General features: G+C 39.0%; 1 protein-coding gene across 3 annotated transcripts in view; it reads left to right on the top strand.

Annotated features, from left to right (window-relative positions):
• Positions 1 to 18876, top strand: part of NVL (nuclear VCP like) — a 104455-nt gene that overhangs the window by 17862 nt on the left and 67717 nt on the right. For 2 of the 3 annotated variants that reach the window (XM_007109730.4, XM_055084046.1), the window contains exons 11-13: positions 935 to 1052; positions 6405 to 6549; positions 17270 to 17534. In XM_007109730.4, the coding sequence (XP_007109792.1) occupies positions 935 to 1052; positions 6405 to 6549; positions 17270 to 17534 (528 nt within the window). The remainder of the gene's footprint in view (positions 1 to 934; positions 1053 to 6404; positions 6550 to 17269; positions 17535 to 18876) is intronic. The other variant, XM_007109731.4, reaches the window with a different exon arrangement.

Below are 18876 nucleotides of genomic sequence, written 5' to 3'. Positions count from 1 at the left end.
CAGGTAGTTGTTGCTTATATTGTATCTTAACTTACTCTCTCTGAACTCTATCTAGTTTATGTTTAAAAAAAGACTGCAGGTGATCGTTGTCCACACGGAATGTACTGGAACTTTACCCTCCTTTCTTTCTCAATGTAGTCTTCAAACTAAGCCTCTGGTAGTTTCAGTTTGGGATGGTGAAAACAATGTAAATGTATTTAATGCCACTAAACCATACACTTAAAATGGTTAAGATGGGGCTTCCCTGGTGGCGCAGTGGTTGGGAGTCCGCCTGCCGTTGCAGGGGACACGAGTTCGTGCCCCGGTCCGGGAAGATCCCACATGCCGCGGAGCGGCTGGGCCCGTGGGCCATGGCCGCTGAGCCTGTGCGTCTGGAGCCTGTGCTCCGCAACGGGAGAGGCCATAACCGTGAGAGGCTCGCGTACCGCAAAAAAATAAAAAATAAAATGGTTTAGATGGTACCACAATAAAAAAAATAAAAACAAAGCCTCTGGTGCTTCTTAAATTCCTCGTATAGCAGATTCTAGGGAAAAGCTTGGATAAATGTTTGTAGTGAACTTAGTTTTTCTAGTTTAAAATTTATAAACTTACTATTTTTAAATTTCAGAACATAACAAATGTGCCTAATTTACAAAAGAATTTCAGTAGTTTTATCATCACAGAACATGGATTGATGAGAAGACTATGATATGGATTGATAAGAAGACTATAAATGTGTTATCCTATATGTAGTCTCTTACTGTTCTCTTTTAATCCTCTCACTTCTCCTAAGTCAGATAAAAATCAGAAGTAAATCACTGTGAACTGCCTTCTTTAGGGTTATTCTTTTGGTGAAAGATCCTTGAACTTTAAGACTGAAAAAGTGTATATACTTAACCATGCTGCAGTATAGGGAATACATTTATGGTTGTCTTTTTGTGATTCTTATTTCTAGTCAAATGCACCATGTATCCTTTTTATTGATGAAATTGATGCTATTACCCCCAAAAGAGAAGTTGCTTCAAAAGATATGGAACGAAGAATTGTAGCCCAGCTCCTAACCTGCATGGACGGTCAGTTTGAAATAATGAATTCATTTTAAGAGAATGAATTTTCTTTTTTAGTGTAAGATGTGAAGATATGAAACATTCAAGTAGCGTAAAACTCAGAGTAGAAACAAATCTTTTTCTTTTCATAAAAGATTGCATCATTAATTTTTGGAGTATATCTTACAGTTATTTTTAATGCATTTACACACATGTATAAATACAGTAACATTGTTTTGCTTTTTACAATACTCTGATTGCACCATACACACTATTCTATAACCTGCTGTTTGTATCTTAATATTTCTTGGAAATGTTGCCATTTTAATGCATTTATATCTACCTCTTTTTAATTGCTACTTGGTATCCTTTAGGATAAATTTATCATATTATACTTAAATATTTCCATTTTGATGGATATTCAGGTTGTTTTGGTTTTTGCTTTACAACAAGTTGTAGGGAATATCCTTAAATGGACCATTTTGGTACACATGTATTTTTCTAAGACGAAGCAATGGTTAAAGAGTGTACATTTAAAATTTTTATAGTAAATGGCAAATTGCCTTCCAAAAAGACTTTGCCATTTACATCTTTACTGGCACTATACGAGAGTCACTCTCCAGATCCTTCACAACATTGAATTGTTTTAATTTTTGCCAGTCTGAGGGATGAAAATTGGTATCTTTGTTGTAATTTGCATTTCCCTGATTACCATTGATGTAGATATCTTTCCATACTTTTTTGGCTATTCATATTATTTCCAAAATCCCTTTTCTCATCCTTTTCCCATTGTTCTATTGAATTTAAAAAAAAATTTGAGTGAATATTATATTTCAATATATTATGGAAACAAATCTTTTGTTAAATATACTGCAATTACTTCCTATCTGTAATTTGTTTTTCAATTTTGTTTAATGGTTTTTGGATACAAATTTGGAGGAAAGGACTCAGCATGAGTAGAACTTTTGGAACTAAATCTTACCTACTGTGAAATAGCATGTTTTATGTACATAAGAAAATTTGAAGTAATACGTATTTTGCATTCCTTGGGATGCTAGGTTGTAGATTGCTTATTCTGCTGTTTTATTTTTATGTAAAATTTTCTTGCCATGTTTTAAGGACTGTGTTCTTTTTTTAAAATATCTGCATCAGTTCTTTTTTTAAAAAATTAATTTATTCATTTATTTATTTTTGGCTGTGTTGGGTCTTCATTGCTGCGTGCAGCCTTTCTCTAGTTGCGGCAAGCGGGGGCTACTGTTCGTTGCGGTGCGCGGGCTTCTCATTGCAGTGGCTTCTCTTGTTGTGGAGCACAGACTCTAGACGCGTAGGCTTTGGTAGTTGTGGCATGCGGGCTCAGTAGTTATGGCTTGCAGGCTCTAGAGCGTGGGCTCAGTAGTTGTGGCGAACAGGCTTACTTGCTCTGTGGCATGTGGGATCTTCCCGGATCAGGGCTCGAACCCGTGTCCCCTGCACTGGCAGGCGGATTCTTAACCACTGCGCCACCAGGGAAGTCCCAGGACTGTGTTCTGAATTATTATTATTTTATTGAAGCTAATTTATTATCAGTTATAAGATACACCATTATTTTATGTACCTCTGAGAAGGAAAATGGCAAAACACCAAAGTATGACATAATGCTTATCACATTGGTAGTATAAGCATTCTGATTTCAGAGATATTAAAATGTGGAAAAATGAACAAGTACAGGAATTAAGCAGACTACTTATTATTAGAACATTACTGAAAGCCCTGTTAGTTGGGATTTTTGGTGTGTCTATGTGTGTTTTTTAAGTTTCCCCTTTATAAACCAAAATAGGGAAAACAGTAAATAATTCAACTTACATAGTCATCCTTTTACTGAACTGAGCTTGGATCTAGTTGCCCAATGCCCAGCAAAGCCAATTTACTGACACTGGGTTGTGGTGAAGGAAAGAACAGTGTTTATTGCAGGGCACCAAGCAAGGAGAGTAGGCAGCTAATGCTTAAAAGACCCGAACTCCTGTTGCTTTCAGGCAAGGTTTTTTAAAGGCGATATTAGAGGTGAGGGTCGCAGGGTACATGATCAGCTCCTGGGCATTTTTCTGATTGGTTGGTGGAGAGGTAACAGGGTGATGTTTCAGGAATTTTAATCACTAGCCAGTCTGGGGGCTCTGTGCTTGTGGTCAGCATGTAGTCACCATCCTCCACTGGGTGGAGGGTCTTAGTTTCTGTAGAACCACTGAAAGGTATGCGTCAGATTGTTATCTATATATTCCTTCTGGAGGAACTAGGAGTCCTGTGACTCTGTTGTTGTAATTGTTAGGTGCTTGAGTTCACTTTTTAGAATTCTGGGAAGACCAAACAAGCAGATGACACAGAGGGGCTTGTACGCAGGATGGCTCTGCAGTCGTGCTCGGTCTCAGTTCTCCCTTTTCTTTGATACTCCTTAATCCTGAGGGGAACGGGTGGGACAAGAAAGGGAATAAAGTTTTGGATAGAGATGTTAATCATAAACTTGGTGGAGGAACTCAGTTTTACGGGGACTTGTTTCTTTCTCTCTCCCCAAATAGCCTGTACCATGTGGTCATTTTTTTCCCTACAGTTTGAGAACTTTGTAAAACCTTATTATTAAATCAGTGTTTATAAATCTGAAATTGTAAGAAGTTAACACTTTTAGATAAATTAATATGAACAAGATAATTAAGAAGACCACTTAAAAAAAACTAATTTCACCTAATTTTAAAAACTTAAACTCAGACATAATTCTAATTATTAAGAACTGCGAAGGATCTTAAAATATCATCATTTGTTTATGAGGAAACTGATGCACAGAGAGCTAAGGGCCAGATGCATACAGTGAGTCATTAGCAAAGCATAGGCCAGAATCCAGATGTTTATTTATGCATATGCAATTAATGAGCTACCACAAATACTTTATTTGTGAGAGCTATTATCCCAGAAACACGTTAACTAGTTTTTGTTTTTGTTTTTTTTACTCTGTGTAAAAACAAGTAAAACTTCATTTTTTTAATAATCAGAAATTCATACTTTTGGCTAATGTAACTTCAATTTAAAATGATCAGATCCTCTAAAAGTGAGAAAAAGAATGGGATTTATCTTGTAGTAGGTGGCCAATCCTAGCTAAGGTCTGATTTTTATCTTTCTAGCTTGTGAAACAGCACTTGTGTTACTAAGTATTGACTTCCTGTGGAAGGATATTTTCATTACTGAAGATTTAACAGATTTCCATGATTGTTCTTGTTGAATTATGTTATTAACCATTGCTATGTTCAGAGCATATCACCAAGACTGTAGTGTCTGAGCAACATGAACTAGAAAAAGGAAGCAGACTCCTACCCTTGGTCATTGTTTTAGCTGTGAGACTGAAAGCATCCCTGAATCAGCAGTGGAACAGCTTTGGCTCTATACCAGCATTAGTGCAGGAAGGGTTCAGCATAGGAACATCTTCCTGTGACTGCAAGTTTGTAGCTCGTGGTGCTACGTCAATTCTGAGGTGTCAACTCGTTTTCTGTAAAGTAGTTCTGCTTGTTCAGGGATCTCCTCTTGTAGCATGAGTCTCTTTTTTTAGCTGATTCCTTTTATTCAGTTTTCAAAAAGTATTAAAGAGCTTTCTTGTCTCGCTCAAACGTATACCTTATGCCTCTTTTCTTTTCAATCCAAATTTATCCAAAGAATAGTCCCTGCCAATTAAATATGTTTCTATTTCAGTTCTATTCTGTAACCCCACCCCTACAATTGTCTCTCTGCCTCTACCATTCCACTGAAACAATCATAGAAAACTCGTTGATGATCACCGGTGGCCACATCTTTTGGTTTGCTCTTAGCCCTCACCCCTCTGAACCCAGCTCTTACAGTTGTTATCTGGGGGTAGGGATTGTACCTAGAGTAGTTCCTGGCACGGGGCAAGCACCCCGTGAGTGTTACCGGTGGTGGTTGAGAGCATTTGATACTGTGATCACCTTGTCCTTGTTGTTATTATCACCCTTGGCTTGAGTAACACTCTGTCCTTCTGTTCTCTGACAACTCCCTACTGCTTTCCTTTACTTACTTGCCTCCTTTTCTCCATCCCTTAAAGAAAGATACATCCCATAAGGTTTTACACTTGATCTTCTTTTCTTCTTGCCCTCCCCACTTCCCAACTAACTCCTGTTCAATGCATTGAAAAACTGTCAAATTACATCTCTAACCTTCATTTCTGATAGGCTTGCAACCCATCTTCGCAGCCGCCTGTCAGATACTTGAAGGTGACTGTCCCACGTCCCCTCACACTCGGTGTGTCCAGAGCTCCACTGGCTTCCCCTGTGGCCCTTTCTGCATGTCTGACCTCCCTCCTGTATTCCATATTTAAGTTAACAGCATCCAAACTGAGTTGTCTTTGTCTCTTCCTTCTCTTCCGCCTTCACATTGAATCATTTGCTTAGTGCTTTTAATTCTGTCTACAACTTGGACCTTAAATTGGGCTTTTCATTTTCATCTCCTATGTTCCTGCCTTCACTCATCTCTCACCTGATTATTGTATTCAAATCACAACAAACTCTTTTTGCATTTATTCCTCTTTACTCGATTCAAAATTATTAAAGTTATCTTTCTAAAACACAAATCTTACCAGAGGAACCTTTCATGGCTTCCTGTTGGCAAAAGAATATACTCTAAATTCCTCACGACTTGGCTGATAGAAGACTTAGTTACCTGTGAGGGGGTGTAACCTCAGACTCTCTGCTAGTCACCCCTGGTTCAGTTGAGAGAAATAATACTTGTGGAAAATACACTTTAGGCCCTGCATTCTGTCCATTAATAAAAATCCGTATCTGGATTAGGCCAGAGCAACTGGAGACTATATTGTATTCCCCCATCTCAGTGCTGTGAGTCTGTTTTGAGATACATACTACTCTGTCTTGCCAAGACTCCCTATTGGTAGACCGCTCACCTTGTCTTAACGTGCCACACCTGTTTGTACCTCTGTGCTTTTCGCTCATTCCATTTCTTCCATGTAAAATTTCATTAACCTATGTTTCAGTTTATCAATATCCTGTTTACCCTTCAAGCCTTTTCTGGAATGTTACCTCCTCCCTAAGTTCTCCCTGATTCCTCAGTCTGAATTCATAATATCTTCCGTCATATCACTGTGGTGCTTTGTTTATGCTTACTGTGCTTCAAATAGATTGAGCTGCTTGAGGACAAAGTTTGTATTTTCCTCACATCTTTCCCATACTAGACATTTAGTGAATGTTAGTTTTATATACATATATATATATATATATATATTGCTGTCAGTGTATAATACCCTCTCTCTAACCACATAAATGACTTGTGTAAGCATTATTATCCTTAATGTCAAGTGTCTTGTTCACCACTCATCCTGTGTCTGGTTCTTACTAGATCTGAATAACATGGCCGCTACAGCTCAGATCCTAGTCATCGGAGCTACTAACCGACCAGACTCCTTAGACCCTGCTTTGAGACGTGCAGGAAGGTTCGACCGAGAGATATGCCTGGGTATCCCAGATGAAGCATCCAGGGAAAGGTATACTTTTAGAGAATGAAGTTTATATGCCACTACATCATCTGAACTAAATGCTTTGAAAATGAGGGGTGAGAAATATCATGTAGCCTTTTCTTTCTCTCTCTATGTGTCAGTGAAATTGATTTGGAAAGGGAAAAGCCCACATTAAATTAACGCTTAAGAAAACAATTTACTCATTAATACGGCAGTTGTTTCAGGCCGCTTTTTTCAGTAGTGATATTGGACTTATGTATCCATACTCATTCGTCTGGTCTTAGTAACAGTGTCTTGTGTTTTTTAGGTGGCCGATCAGCCTAGGGAGAGTGTCTAGAGCTATGGAATAGTGCTCACTGGTCCACATGCAGCTAAATCTGAGTTTAACAAGTATTTTCACTTGTTGCACTAATCTGCCTAAGGTCACAGGTTCCCTGACAAATAATTAAATGGTAGCCAGAGAGTTGAAAGCTGTCTGTTTGCTCTAGGACCAACCTTTCCTAGTAATCGGGGTTGAATGTCCATAGAGCAAAGAAACATCCACCAATATCTCAGTAACAAAAATATCTCGGGAGGCACTGTTCAGGCAATGGAGTAAAGAAAATCTAGTAATGTGCTGAAATACTGGTTTTGTTTTGTTTTTAGCTGAGTTGGGTCTTCGTTGCTGCGCGCAGACTTTTTCTAGTTGTGGTGAGCAGGGGCTACTCTCCATTACGGTGCGCGGGCTTCTAATCGTGGTGGCTTCTCGGATTCTTAATCACTGCGCCACCAGGGAAGCCCTGAAATACCGTATTTATAATGACTTTCGGCTTAAGTTAATGACACTAAATTGCTGTACACGATCGCCAGTGGCTTTTAGAGAAAGTGGTATGTAGTGAAAGGATAGTTATGGGGACAGTGGAGAAGAAGAGATGAAGGACAGGAGATTTCATGAATGCAGGACATAAAAGTGATCAGAAGACACTTTGGACAGGAGAAAGCATTCGGAAGGAACAGGTCATCCTTACCTTCTTCCCAGTGATTAATGTGACTTCAGCTTTTGATTCATTGGCGTTCTCTTCTTCAGCTGTTGTATTCAGTGTCGTCTATAGGTATGCTCATTGCATTCTCACATATATAATCTTTAAATAGTTACTCAACCATTCAGGTTTCTTTACTAACATGTTTATACCCACAGCAAAATAATATTATTTAGTATTTAAGTTGTTTGTATTTATTCAGCAAACATGTATTGAGTATATAGTATATGTGTATACCACTGGGGTAGGTAATATGAGGATATAAAAAATTGTAAGTCCTTGCTTTCAGGATGCTTACAGTACAGAAAGAGAAATAAGGCCTGTATCCTTTATCAAGCCTTTTTTTGATTAAGTGCCAAACTTAATGGTAGAGACATAGACACAGTAGAGCCCATCATCCCTGCTAGATAAAATCCTTTGTCCATTGATCACTATGCCATCATCAACAAAGTTCTTAAAGGGCTTTCCTAGATAGCCATATTTTGAAAATTTTCAAGCCTACAGAAAAGTTGAAAAATAATACAATAAATATCTGTATGTCCTTTAGCTGAATTTACCACTTGTTAACATTTTACCATATTTACTTTAACTCTGTATATAAAAACATCATATATTTGTGTGTGTGTGTATATATCTTTATTTTTTTTGCCCACCCATTTGAAGGATAGTTGAAGACATCACGACACTTTAGCTGTAAATACTTCTCCTGTGTAACTATCATACCATTTTCCATACTAAAGAAATTTAACACTGAGAATAATATTATTTAATACACAATCTATTCTGATTTTTCCAGTTGCCCCAAAACTGTCCACTGTACCTTTAATCTTTCATTTTGTTTAGCTTTTTTTTTTTTTTTTTACCCTAGATTCAATAAAGAGCAAACCTGCTATGTAGTTGGCATGTCCCTTTAATCTCCTTTAATCTGCCTTTTTGGGGAGAGAGTACTTTCATGACCGACATTTTTGAATTGTCTAGATAAGTCTTCTGTAGATCACTCTACAACTTAAATTTATCTGATTGCTTTTTCATGATTAGATTCGGGTTAAATATTTTGAGCAAGAATACTACATTTGTGGTGAGGTGTCTCAGAACATTTCAGGAAGTTCGTAGTGTCAGTTTGTATCATTGTTGTTGATGTTAAATTTGATCACTTGAAAAATTTGTCAGAGTTCTCTCTAAAGGTACCTTTTCTTTTGTACTTAATAAATAAAATCCATCTATTTCTAGTATCTACAGTTATTTATGATTGCCTTTTGTCAGTTTGTTCAAACTCCATTTTAGATTCAGGAAGTAAATTCTATAAGCACACATTGGTGTTTTATGTAAGCTGTAATGGTCTAGCTAAGTCTTAGACGGCTAGGGGAAGAATATTTCTGAGACTAAAGAGGAGTATTAAATGTTTACTATGTTTAAGGGCAATTGGGAAGAGCAAGGTCAAGCCTGAAAGAAGATAGCTCTTGAATATAATTATGAGGTAGAATTTTTTTAAGGAAGAAGTTTTTTATTTTTTTTTAAATTTTTTTGTGGTAAAAAACCACATACAAACTTTGCTATTTTAACCATTTTTAAGAGTACAGTTCGGTAGTGTTATATATACTCACATTGTAGTGACTCTCTAGAACTTCTTCTGTCTTACAAGACTGAAACTCCATACCCATTAAACACTAATTTCCCCTCCTAAGGAAGTGTATCTCTCTTTTTCTTTCTTTTTTTTTAATAGTTTTTAGAAATTAGTTAATTAATTAATTTTGGCTGTGCTGGATCTTTGTTGTGGCTCTCGGGCTCTTTGTTGCAGCTCACAGGCTTCTCTAGTTGCAGTGCGCGGGCTCAGTAGTTGTGTGTGGGCTTAGTTGCCGTATGTGGGATCTTAGTTCCCCGGCCAGGAATTGAACCCGGGCCCGCTGCATTGGGAGCGCAGAGTCTAAACCACCGGGGAAGTCCCGGAAGAGTATTTCTCATTGAGTCTTCGACAAAGGCAGAATACAGTTTTCTTATTTTTATACTTTTGTCTAGCTCTGAAGGCAGAAGCAAACTAGTTATATTATTATACGCAGATGTTAATGAGTTAAATTCTAAGATGGGGAAATTATATAAATAGAATTAATATATTAATAGAATTATATCAGTGTTTATTTTATCAATAATTCTTAGAAATAATAATTCTTAGGAAGTCATTAATTGAAAAAATATTTAAGCACCTGTTGTTTACCAAGGAGACACAGTGGTTGGCACTTCAGTCACCACTTTAAATAATCAGAAGTGTGATGAGTACAAAAAGACAAAGACAGGTCTTACGGACGATATATCAGGCAAAGCTAACATGGTCTGGAGGTTCTCTTTTTTTTTTTTTTTTTTAATTTAATTTAATTTAATGTTTTTTTAATTTGTTGTTTATTTGGCTGCACCTGGTCTTAGTTGTGGCATGCAGGATCTAGTTCCCTGACCAGGGATCGAACCCGGGCCCCCTGCATTGGGAGGGCGGAGTCTTAGCCACTGGACCACCAGGGAAGTCCCAGTCTGGCGGTTCTTAAAGGCTTCTCTGAGGAAGCTGAGACTCAAAGAATAAATAGCAATTAACTGATCACATGGTGAGAGTGATGACAGTATTGGTAGGAGTAGCATGTGTAAAGGCCCTAAGGTGACTGAGAGCTCAGTGTGTCCAGGGGACTGGAAGAAGAATATGGCTATAGAAATGGAGACAGGATGTGGAAAGGCTGCAGAGGTGTACAGAATCCAGCTCACAGATACCTTGGTAAGGGTTTTGGACTTATTCTGTAAGTGGTAGGAAGCAATTAAGTTAAGCAGGACAGTGATGGAAACAGATTTTTGTTTTGAGAAGGTCACTGTAGCTGCAGTGTGAATAAGGAATGACAGGAGAGCAAGATGGGTTGTGGTAGCCCAGTGAGGAAGCTGTTGTGATATCCAGAGGCAATGGTGGGTGGGCTTAAAGAGGTGGGAGTGCAAATAGAGATAACTGGAGACATTTAGGAAGTAGAATCAGTAAGTTATGTTTATCAATAGAATATATGTGTGGAGAGATGGGGGCTATGAACAAGAGGGAAATATTCCCAAATTTCTCCCTTAAGCACCTGATGGTTTTCAGGTGCTTAAGGGGTGGGAAATACTGGAGGATAAGCAGATTTTAGAAGAGGATTTGGGGATAGATGGAGTTTAGAGGCAATTGCAGGATGTCCAAGTAGAGATGTCAAGTTGGCAATTGGACAAATGAGTCCGGATCTCCGCAGAAGCCAACATTTAGGAATCATCAATGTATTGATGGCAGTTGAAGTTAAGAAAGTAGTTGAGATTGTCCAGAGAGAGTGTGAAGAGAACATGTCAGAGGTTCTGGGACAGGCCCGAAGAGGCCAACAGGCTCAAGATGTAGGAAGAGCAGCCAGAAGCATTGGGAAGATGAAGAGAAAGTTGCGTAATGGAAGTCAAGAGAAGTCTGTGTTTCCAGAGGGAGGATTGAGAGGTCCAGGGAGGGAGGGCTGAAAAAGTGTCTTTGAATTGAGCAGCCTAGAGGTCACCAGTGACCTTAACAAAAAGCTGTTTGAGTGGAATGGTAGAGGTAAACTCCAGGTTGGAATGGTTGAGGAGTAAAGGGAAACTGAAAAAGCGAGAGCAGCAGGCTTCCACAGTTGGCTCAGGAGAGTCTGCAGCGAGGCAGAAGGCAGAGGTGGTGGCTTCATGAGGGGGTAATGGGGTGTCTAGAGAGGACTTTTCTAACGTGGAAGAAGCTTGAGTGGTGTCTTTACGGGTTGATGGGAAGGAGAAATGGGAGGAGCAGGGAGTCAGAGCTTATGTATCGGTACTGGCCTTAGAACGAGGGCTAATTTGTTGACGTGATAGTAAAGGGAGAAAGAACAGATGTGCAGGCAAGAAGGATTATCAGTTTGGTGCTGGAAAATTGAGGGCGTTGTCTCTATGAATTAAAAAGTGAGATCTTCTGATGAAAGTGAGACTCATGATGGATAGGTTAGAGGTTTGAGGAGGATGAAGGTCTGAAATCACTTCCTTGGCTAATTTGAGATGAACTGGCTAGGGTAACAGGATTTTCAGGCAGCGTTTAGGATTGGGGTATGGAATGGTACCAGTAGGGCTGGTTTAATGATTTTTTTCCCCATAGCAATGCTCAACAGTCTAGGTTCAGGCACAGAGAAAGCAGAGATTTAGAATTTAGATTAAGAAAGAAAAAAAGAGACTATGGACTCTTAAATTGTAAAAATAGGACTATTTGAGGAGGCGGTGGTGAATCCAAGAACCTACTGAGGTTTGAAAACAGGTGTGTGGGAGACTGAGCGAAGAGGAGATGCTGGAGCTAGTGATTTCAGAGGTGGGACAGATCCAGGTGCTGATAAGGTCCAGGGCACGACGGTCCATGAAGTGGAGAAGAGGGCAGAGACAGGTGAGACGACGGTGCAGAGGCCTTCAGTAGGTGCCGGAACTTTGAGTCATTGAAGGAAATTATCTGGGAATCCCAGCGCTGCCCGTATGTCCTGTGCTTTTTTCTAGATGTTTAACATTTCGCAGCTTTAGTTTATTTATCTGAAATACAGTAATAGTAATGATAACAAGACCTTACTTGATCTGTAAAATGATAATAATACTTTAACTTAAAGGCTTCTCTTAAGAATTGCATCAGTGGACCTAGCACATTTGGCACATAGCAAGAAAAGAAGTTTTTGAGGTAGCTATTGGTATTTTTCTGAACTTTAAAAGCATTTTATTATGTAAAATGTGTACACAGAAGGAGTCTAATATAATTGTTTCGGTTTCTATTCTTGCAAAAAAAAGCACCCCCAAGTTTATTTTTATTGTTTCTCACCATTTCTGTGGATAAAGAATTCAGGGAGGCTCAGCCAGCTGGTTATGTCTCAGGGTCTTCCGTGGCTGCAGAGACTCTAGCTGGAGCTAGAACATGTGGAGGATTAGGGCAACGGGGCTGTGCTCGTCTGCCTACTTAGCTCTCTGTATACCTATCATTTGATCTTGTCTGTTCTTGCCTCCTGCGCCCCCAACCCCTTTCTCGTCTCGTCCGCTGAAGGCCTCTCATGTGGCACCCTTTACAGGATAGTGTGGGCTTGCTCAGAGTCGGGCAGCCTCAGGGTGCAAGGGTTCTTCCATGGCAGGTTAGGGCTGCAGCATGAGGATTGCAGGAAACAGGCTGAAGTGACACTGCCGTTCATTTTACGTTATGTTTTGTTATGTTTCGTTATGCTATGTTATAGTTGTGTGTGGGTCTTAGTTGCGGCTCGTGGGCTCCTGAGTTGCGGCTCACCGGTTCCTTAGTCATGGCATGCAAACTCTTAGTTGCAGCATGCATGTGAGATCTAGTTCCCTGACCAGGGATGGAACCCGGGCTCCCTGCATTGGGAGCTTGGGCAGCACTGCTGTTCTTGACCTCAGGATTTGTAAAACATTACATCAAAAGGAGGAGAAAACAGCAGTCAAAACCAGCCCCTCTTAACACACCCCAGCCCTGTCACCTGGACGTGTGACTCTCCCCCAGGAGGCCCAGGAAGAGGCAGGTCCCGGGAGCAAGGCTCTCCATCCTCCAGTCACCAGTCCACCCGGGGCCATGCCGGAGGGGGCGGCCTGGACTCGGACACTGAGGTCTAAGCTCTTTCTACAGCAGATCTTCTAGCCTTGGAAGTGAGGTCACGTAGCGTCAATTCCACTGTTCTCTATTGGTTGATTGCTCACTCAGGTCAGCCCAGATTCGAGAAGAGGAGTCCTAACCCCACCTCCCACTGAGAGGAGGGTTGAGAATTTACAAACATGCTTTAGAATGGTCACAATAATGAACCCCCCTGTTTTTATCACCCAGTTTCAATAATTATCAACATTTTCACAGTCTTATTTTATTTATCCCCCACTTTTTTTTTCTTGGAGTGTTTTAAGGCAAATCCCAGGCATTATATCCTTTCAGCTATAAATACGTCCATATCTAATGAATAAAGACTTTTTATTTAGCATTACACAATGCCTTTATTTACCTAACAAATAATAATTTGTCTGACATCCAAACGTGTTCATATATTTGTAGTATGTAGTTGTATTATGAAGTTTGACTATATCCATATTGAGCATTTTCATTTCTCATCTTTATAAATATTGTTCCTGTATGAGGATCACATTTCATTTATTCACCTTTGTAACTTTTCTGAAATTCATAATTGCCAAATTTTTTTCATTTGCTAGCCCTCTTACAATTTTTTCTGCACTCTGTTTCCTCCAAGTTGTTTTTTTTTCTTTGTGTATGTGTATGTGTGCATATGTGTTTGTTTGGGTCTGTATATTATACTGCAGTGAGAAATGCTATCTTTATAAGGTCGTAATAACAGGACCTGGCATGTGGTAAGTCTTGACAGTTGAGAGCTGTTACTATTACTATTTCTATGCTGGCAGCTTAAGAGTGAGGCTAATTGCATGTGTGCAGTACAGGCTACTTTGTTGAAGTGTGAGTGCCATTGTAAAGCAGTCATATGACCAGCTAACTTTTGAGCTAGAAAACTCCAAATATCTATTTTTGTAGATTCTTTTTGTTGAACCAAATCAGATTTTTCAGAAAAAGATCTTCAGACAACACCGTGGGGCTGTCCGTCTAGCTGCTGGTCTTCTGACAGGGGCAGGGGCAGGAGGTTGAGCGACTGGACACAGACTTTGACCTTTTTTTCTAACAGAGTTGATCTAACTGTTGTCCACAAACCTGGGGCTTCCCTCTCCTGGTTCAGTTTCACCTGCTGGTTGACAGGGTGGAGGGTATGTGGGGTCTTCAGACTTCTTAAGCAGATTTTCAGATAATTTCTGTGCTTTGGCTCCCTGCTGTTGCCCTAATTTCTGTAGTTCAACACTTTGGTGCCTCTGGTTCATGGTCTTTGAGGTTCCACCAGACAAGTACACTTCCTTCTCAATAGCGCACCTCTCTGCAAAACGTTAATTTTGACTTTGTGCCCTCTGCAGGGCCATTTACCGTTCTCCACAAGTTTCTTCATAAATTTTGGTTCAAGATTACAGGTAGTCAAGTATTTGTTAGTCTATACTGATAGAAATAAATGATTGAATAAATAAATGGGTGAGAATAGGCAAGTCTCTGATGCAAAAGAATTTCAATAATTTATGTGGTTGCATTGCCCTTAAGGAGGTGGAGTATAGCTCCCTATTTCTTAAATGTGAGCCAGGCATAAGTGACTTACTTCCAGAGAGTGTAGTATGGAAAGGGAGGGAAGAGTAACTTCAAAGTGAAAACCCTTTCAAACACTGTCTCAAACCTGGTAGTCAAGGTTCACATCTACAACAATAAGTCGTGTTGACAGTATGTATCCTTGATAACGATATAATGAGAATGACACTTTACCTCTGTGGTCTTCTTCCTGAAAATGATTTACCCTAGTCTAATCGTGACAAAAATATCAGACCAATCCCAGTTGGAGGACATTCTACAAAATACTGGGCCAGTAATCCTGAAAATTTTCCTTAACGACAGGAGAGGTGTATGAGGTGTACAGAGGTCTCTGAACTATCTTTGCACTAATTCTATAAATCTAAAACTTTATAAAATAAAAGGTTTATTTTGTTTTAATTAGTTAAAACTCATCCCATTTACAGTCAAATATATTATTAAACCTGAGTTTTTATTCTGGGAATTCCTAATACATGAATTTTTATAGGGATTTGTAGTTCTTAGGGCACCAGCTAGAGCTGACAGGGAGAGACCCATGTTGGGTGGCCTTTCTCTTCTTTGGTAGTAAAATATGCATATATCAGCACCCCTCCCACACAAATATCTGTTTCCTTCAATATCTCATCAGTGTAGATACCTGTCTTTATTATAGAGCCGTACTGAAGCCTATAGCCTAAGACAAGTGTTGATAGCTTTTTAAAGACCTCATGGAGATAAAGACTGATCCTCTTGTTGCAAATGCTTTGCCGTACTTCCAGGATAGGATGGGGGGAGGTTGGGGAGAGGGAGTAGAGTACAGATAATTTCCTATGTTCTTTGACCATGGAGTTTGTGTTCCTGTTTGTTGTTCTTGTCTTGTTTGTTTGTTTTTGTTTTGGAGGTGGGGTGGGGAGTAAATATTGCTGAAACACTTTTACTCAACCGTGTTGAAACTGGAAATCTCTTAATGGTTATTTTCTCCTCCGGTGGAGTTTCCATTAGTATGATGACCAAAATTACATTTTTTCAGGAGTATACTATAACTGAAAAAAGGATGATATTTATTTTATCTTAGCTAGTTTTCTTAACATTCTAAATTTCTTAGTATTCTTATGCATAGCAGCAAATCAGGTCTGTATCTTCAGGAAGTAGTTCTATAATGGGACTTCTTCTTGGCTCCTATTGTTTACAGTATCAAAGTGAATTATTTTTCATTTGTCAGAAATGTTTATCTGCTTCTATTCTGTTCACTTACATGATCCCAAGTGACATTTGTATAGTAACTTATTCTCCAGTAACTTGACATTTGAAAATATTAGTCTCCTACAAGTTTGGAAATTTCAAAATATATTTCCTTGTCGAAGTTAATTTATAATATCACAATATGTAAATAATAATAACGAACATTTATTGGGCACTTATTGTGGATCAGTCACTGTTCTAGGATCTTTGCATGTATTCACTTAACATCCCTCCTATTAAGTGCTACTGTAATATATATTTAACAAATGGAAAAACTGGAGCACAAAAATGAAATAACAGAGAGTGGCAGAGCTGGCATTCAAACTCAAGTGGTCTGGCGTCAGACCTTTTTTTTTTTTTTTTTTTTTTTTGCTGCCTTGGGTCTTAGTTGTGGCATGTGGGATCTTTTGTTGCAGCGTGCAGGCTTCTCTTTAGTTGTGGCGCATAAGCTTCTCTCTGGTTGTGGCGCGTGGGCTCTCCAGTTGTGGTGCATGGGCTCAGTAGTTGTGATGCACGGGCTTAGTTGCTCCACGGCATGTGGGATCTTAGTTCCCTGACCAGGGATCGAACTGGCGTTCTCTGCATTGCAAGATGGATTCTTAACCACTGGACCACCAGGGAAGCCCCTGGCATCATCAGACCTTTTGTCCTGAATAGGTTTACTGCTTTTAAGTTTTATTCAGTAAATCTTACCGGAAATTGTTTAAGATATTCCTTTAATAATAATAATTATCCAGAGTCCATATTTCATTGACACATACCATGTTGCCAGTTCAGTTGAGCAAAATTTTTCACACATACAGTACAAAGGATGAGCAGTAAATAAAGATGAAGTTGGAGAAATAACTGTCCTAATATAAAATTGGATATTAAAGTTTGTATCAGCATAACTTTTCATGATGAATAAAATTAATGGTTGATTTTGAGTTTAGAGAGTTTTTTTATTGCTGGCAGATGTCCATTTAAACTACTCTAAAAGTAGAATTTACCTTATATCCTCGTAAATCATTTGTCTTATTTCCTCTGTAATATTGTAAAATTCTTAAAGGCAGAATGCTTTTTAAAAACCAATTTTTTATTCTTCACAGAATTTAATGTAGTTTCTAAAAAAGCAGATATGTGTATACATTAACCCCTATTGGGATAAGGTGGGATATATTATAGCGATTTAGCATTTGCTGAATGAGTGAGCTATTTGATCTTATTACCTGTTATGATACCATTGACAGAGAGGAAAGGCTTCAAATAAATATATTCCGTGACTTGTTTTTACTAATAGGTTAGGAATCTGAATTTCTTTTCCTTGTCTTTTCTACAGAATACTTCAAACTTTGTGCAGAAAACTAAGACTTCCCGAAACTTTTCATTTTCGTCACTTAGCACACCTAACGCCGGGCTTCGTTGGTGCTGACCTGATGGCACTCTGCCGAGAGGCAGCCATATGTGCAGTCAACAGGGTCTTAATGAAGCTGCAGGAGCAGCACAAGAAAAATCCTGAGATTGAAGGTTTGCCCTCTGAAGGAGGCCAGGAAGAAAGGATTGGAGCTGAACCCACTTCTAAAACACAGGTGCTTTCTCTACAGGTACCTTAAACTGTCATTTAAACATTTTTAATATGTGTTATCTTACAAGCAGGCAAGTGTCAATATAGTTGAGGTTGGGCTTCCCTGGTGGCGCAGTGGTTGAGAGTCCGCCTGCCGATGCAGGGGACATGGGTTAGTGCCCCGGTCCGGGAAGATCCCACATGCCCAACGGGAGAGGCCACAACAGTGAGAGGCCTGCGTACCGCGAAAAAAAGAAAAAAAAAAAAAAATATATATATATATATATATATAGTTGAGGTTTATGATTTTCTGTTTCATTGGCTTTGTATCTTTAGAGTAATTATCAGTTATACCCAGAGTGTCAAAAGTACAAGTTGTTTTACTTTTTTCAGTTGGTTCTGAATAAATTCCTTTTACAATAATGATTATGAAATCTACAGCAGGTGTTGGCAAACTATGGCCCACCTGCTCACTGCCTGTTTTTGTAAATTAAAGTTACATTAGAGCACAGCCATGCTCCTTTATTTTTTATTTTATTTTTTAATCCTTTTTTTTTTCTTCTTGGTTGTGCCAGGTCTTAGTTGCGGCTCACGGGCTCCTCAGTTGTGGCATGCGAACTCTTAGTTGTGACAGGCATGTGGGATCTAGTTCCCTGACCAGGATCCAACCCGGGCCCCCTGCATTGAAGCGCAGAGTCTTAATCACTGTGCCACCAGAGAGGTCCCCATGCTCCTTTATTGACACGGAGTCTTTTTCTCCTTTCACACTTCACAGCAGAATTCGCATAGATGTCCATACAACAGAGACCCCATGGCCCATAAAGCCTTTGGTGTTTACCTTAATTCTTTACAGAAAATATTTTCCAGCTCTTATGAGAACATTGGCATTGTTATATTTCCAGGTTACCTTTTGGTTTGATATACTAAGATATTCTGCTGATACAACCATATCCTTGTCCCTAGCTGCAAATGGTGCTGGAGGACAGTGCTGAGAATGTGAGAGGGACATTTATTATCCAAGATCTGTTAAAATTTTGAGTTTTGTGAGTCATGAAAACTCAGTATAACATTTATATAGCATTTTATTGCTGGCACAGGGAGCTTTTACATATTATATAACTTGCTCCATATAACTTTGTTAAGTAAATATCATCACTTTTCCCATTTCATAATCAAAGAAACTAAGCTTAAGAGATTGTGACTTGCCCAAAGCCACACGGCCTCTACTTTCCAGAGCAGAAACTTAGATCCAGGTCTTTTGTTTTCAAATCATTTGTTCCGTACTCATTTGGAACCACAATGGTATCTGTTAAAAATAATAGTAAACTCATTCCTTTTATCATATTGCATATAAATTAGGCTTTTATAAGTTGAATTATTCA

The sequence above is a fragment of the Physeter macrocephalus genome, chromosome 4, assembly GCF_002837175.3.
Source record: "Physeter macrocephalus isolate SW-GA chromosome 4, ASM283717v5, whole genome shotgun sequence".
In the NCBI taxonomy this organism is placed as follows: Eukaryota; Metazoa; Chordata; class Mammalia; order Artiodactyla; family Physeteridae; genus Physeter; species Physeter macrocephalus.
The sequence above is the reverse complement of the archived record's forward strand: the minus strand, read 5'-3'. Positions and strand labels throughout refer to the sequence as shown.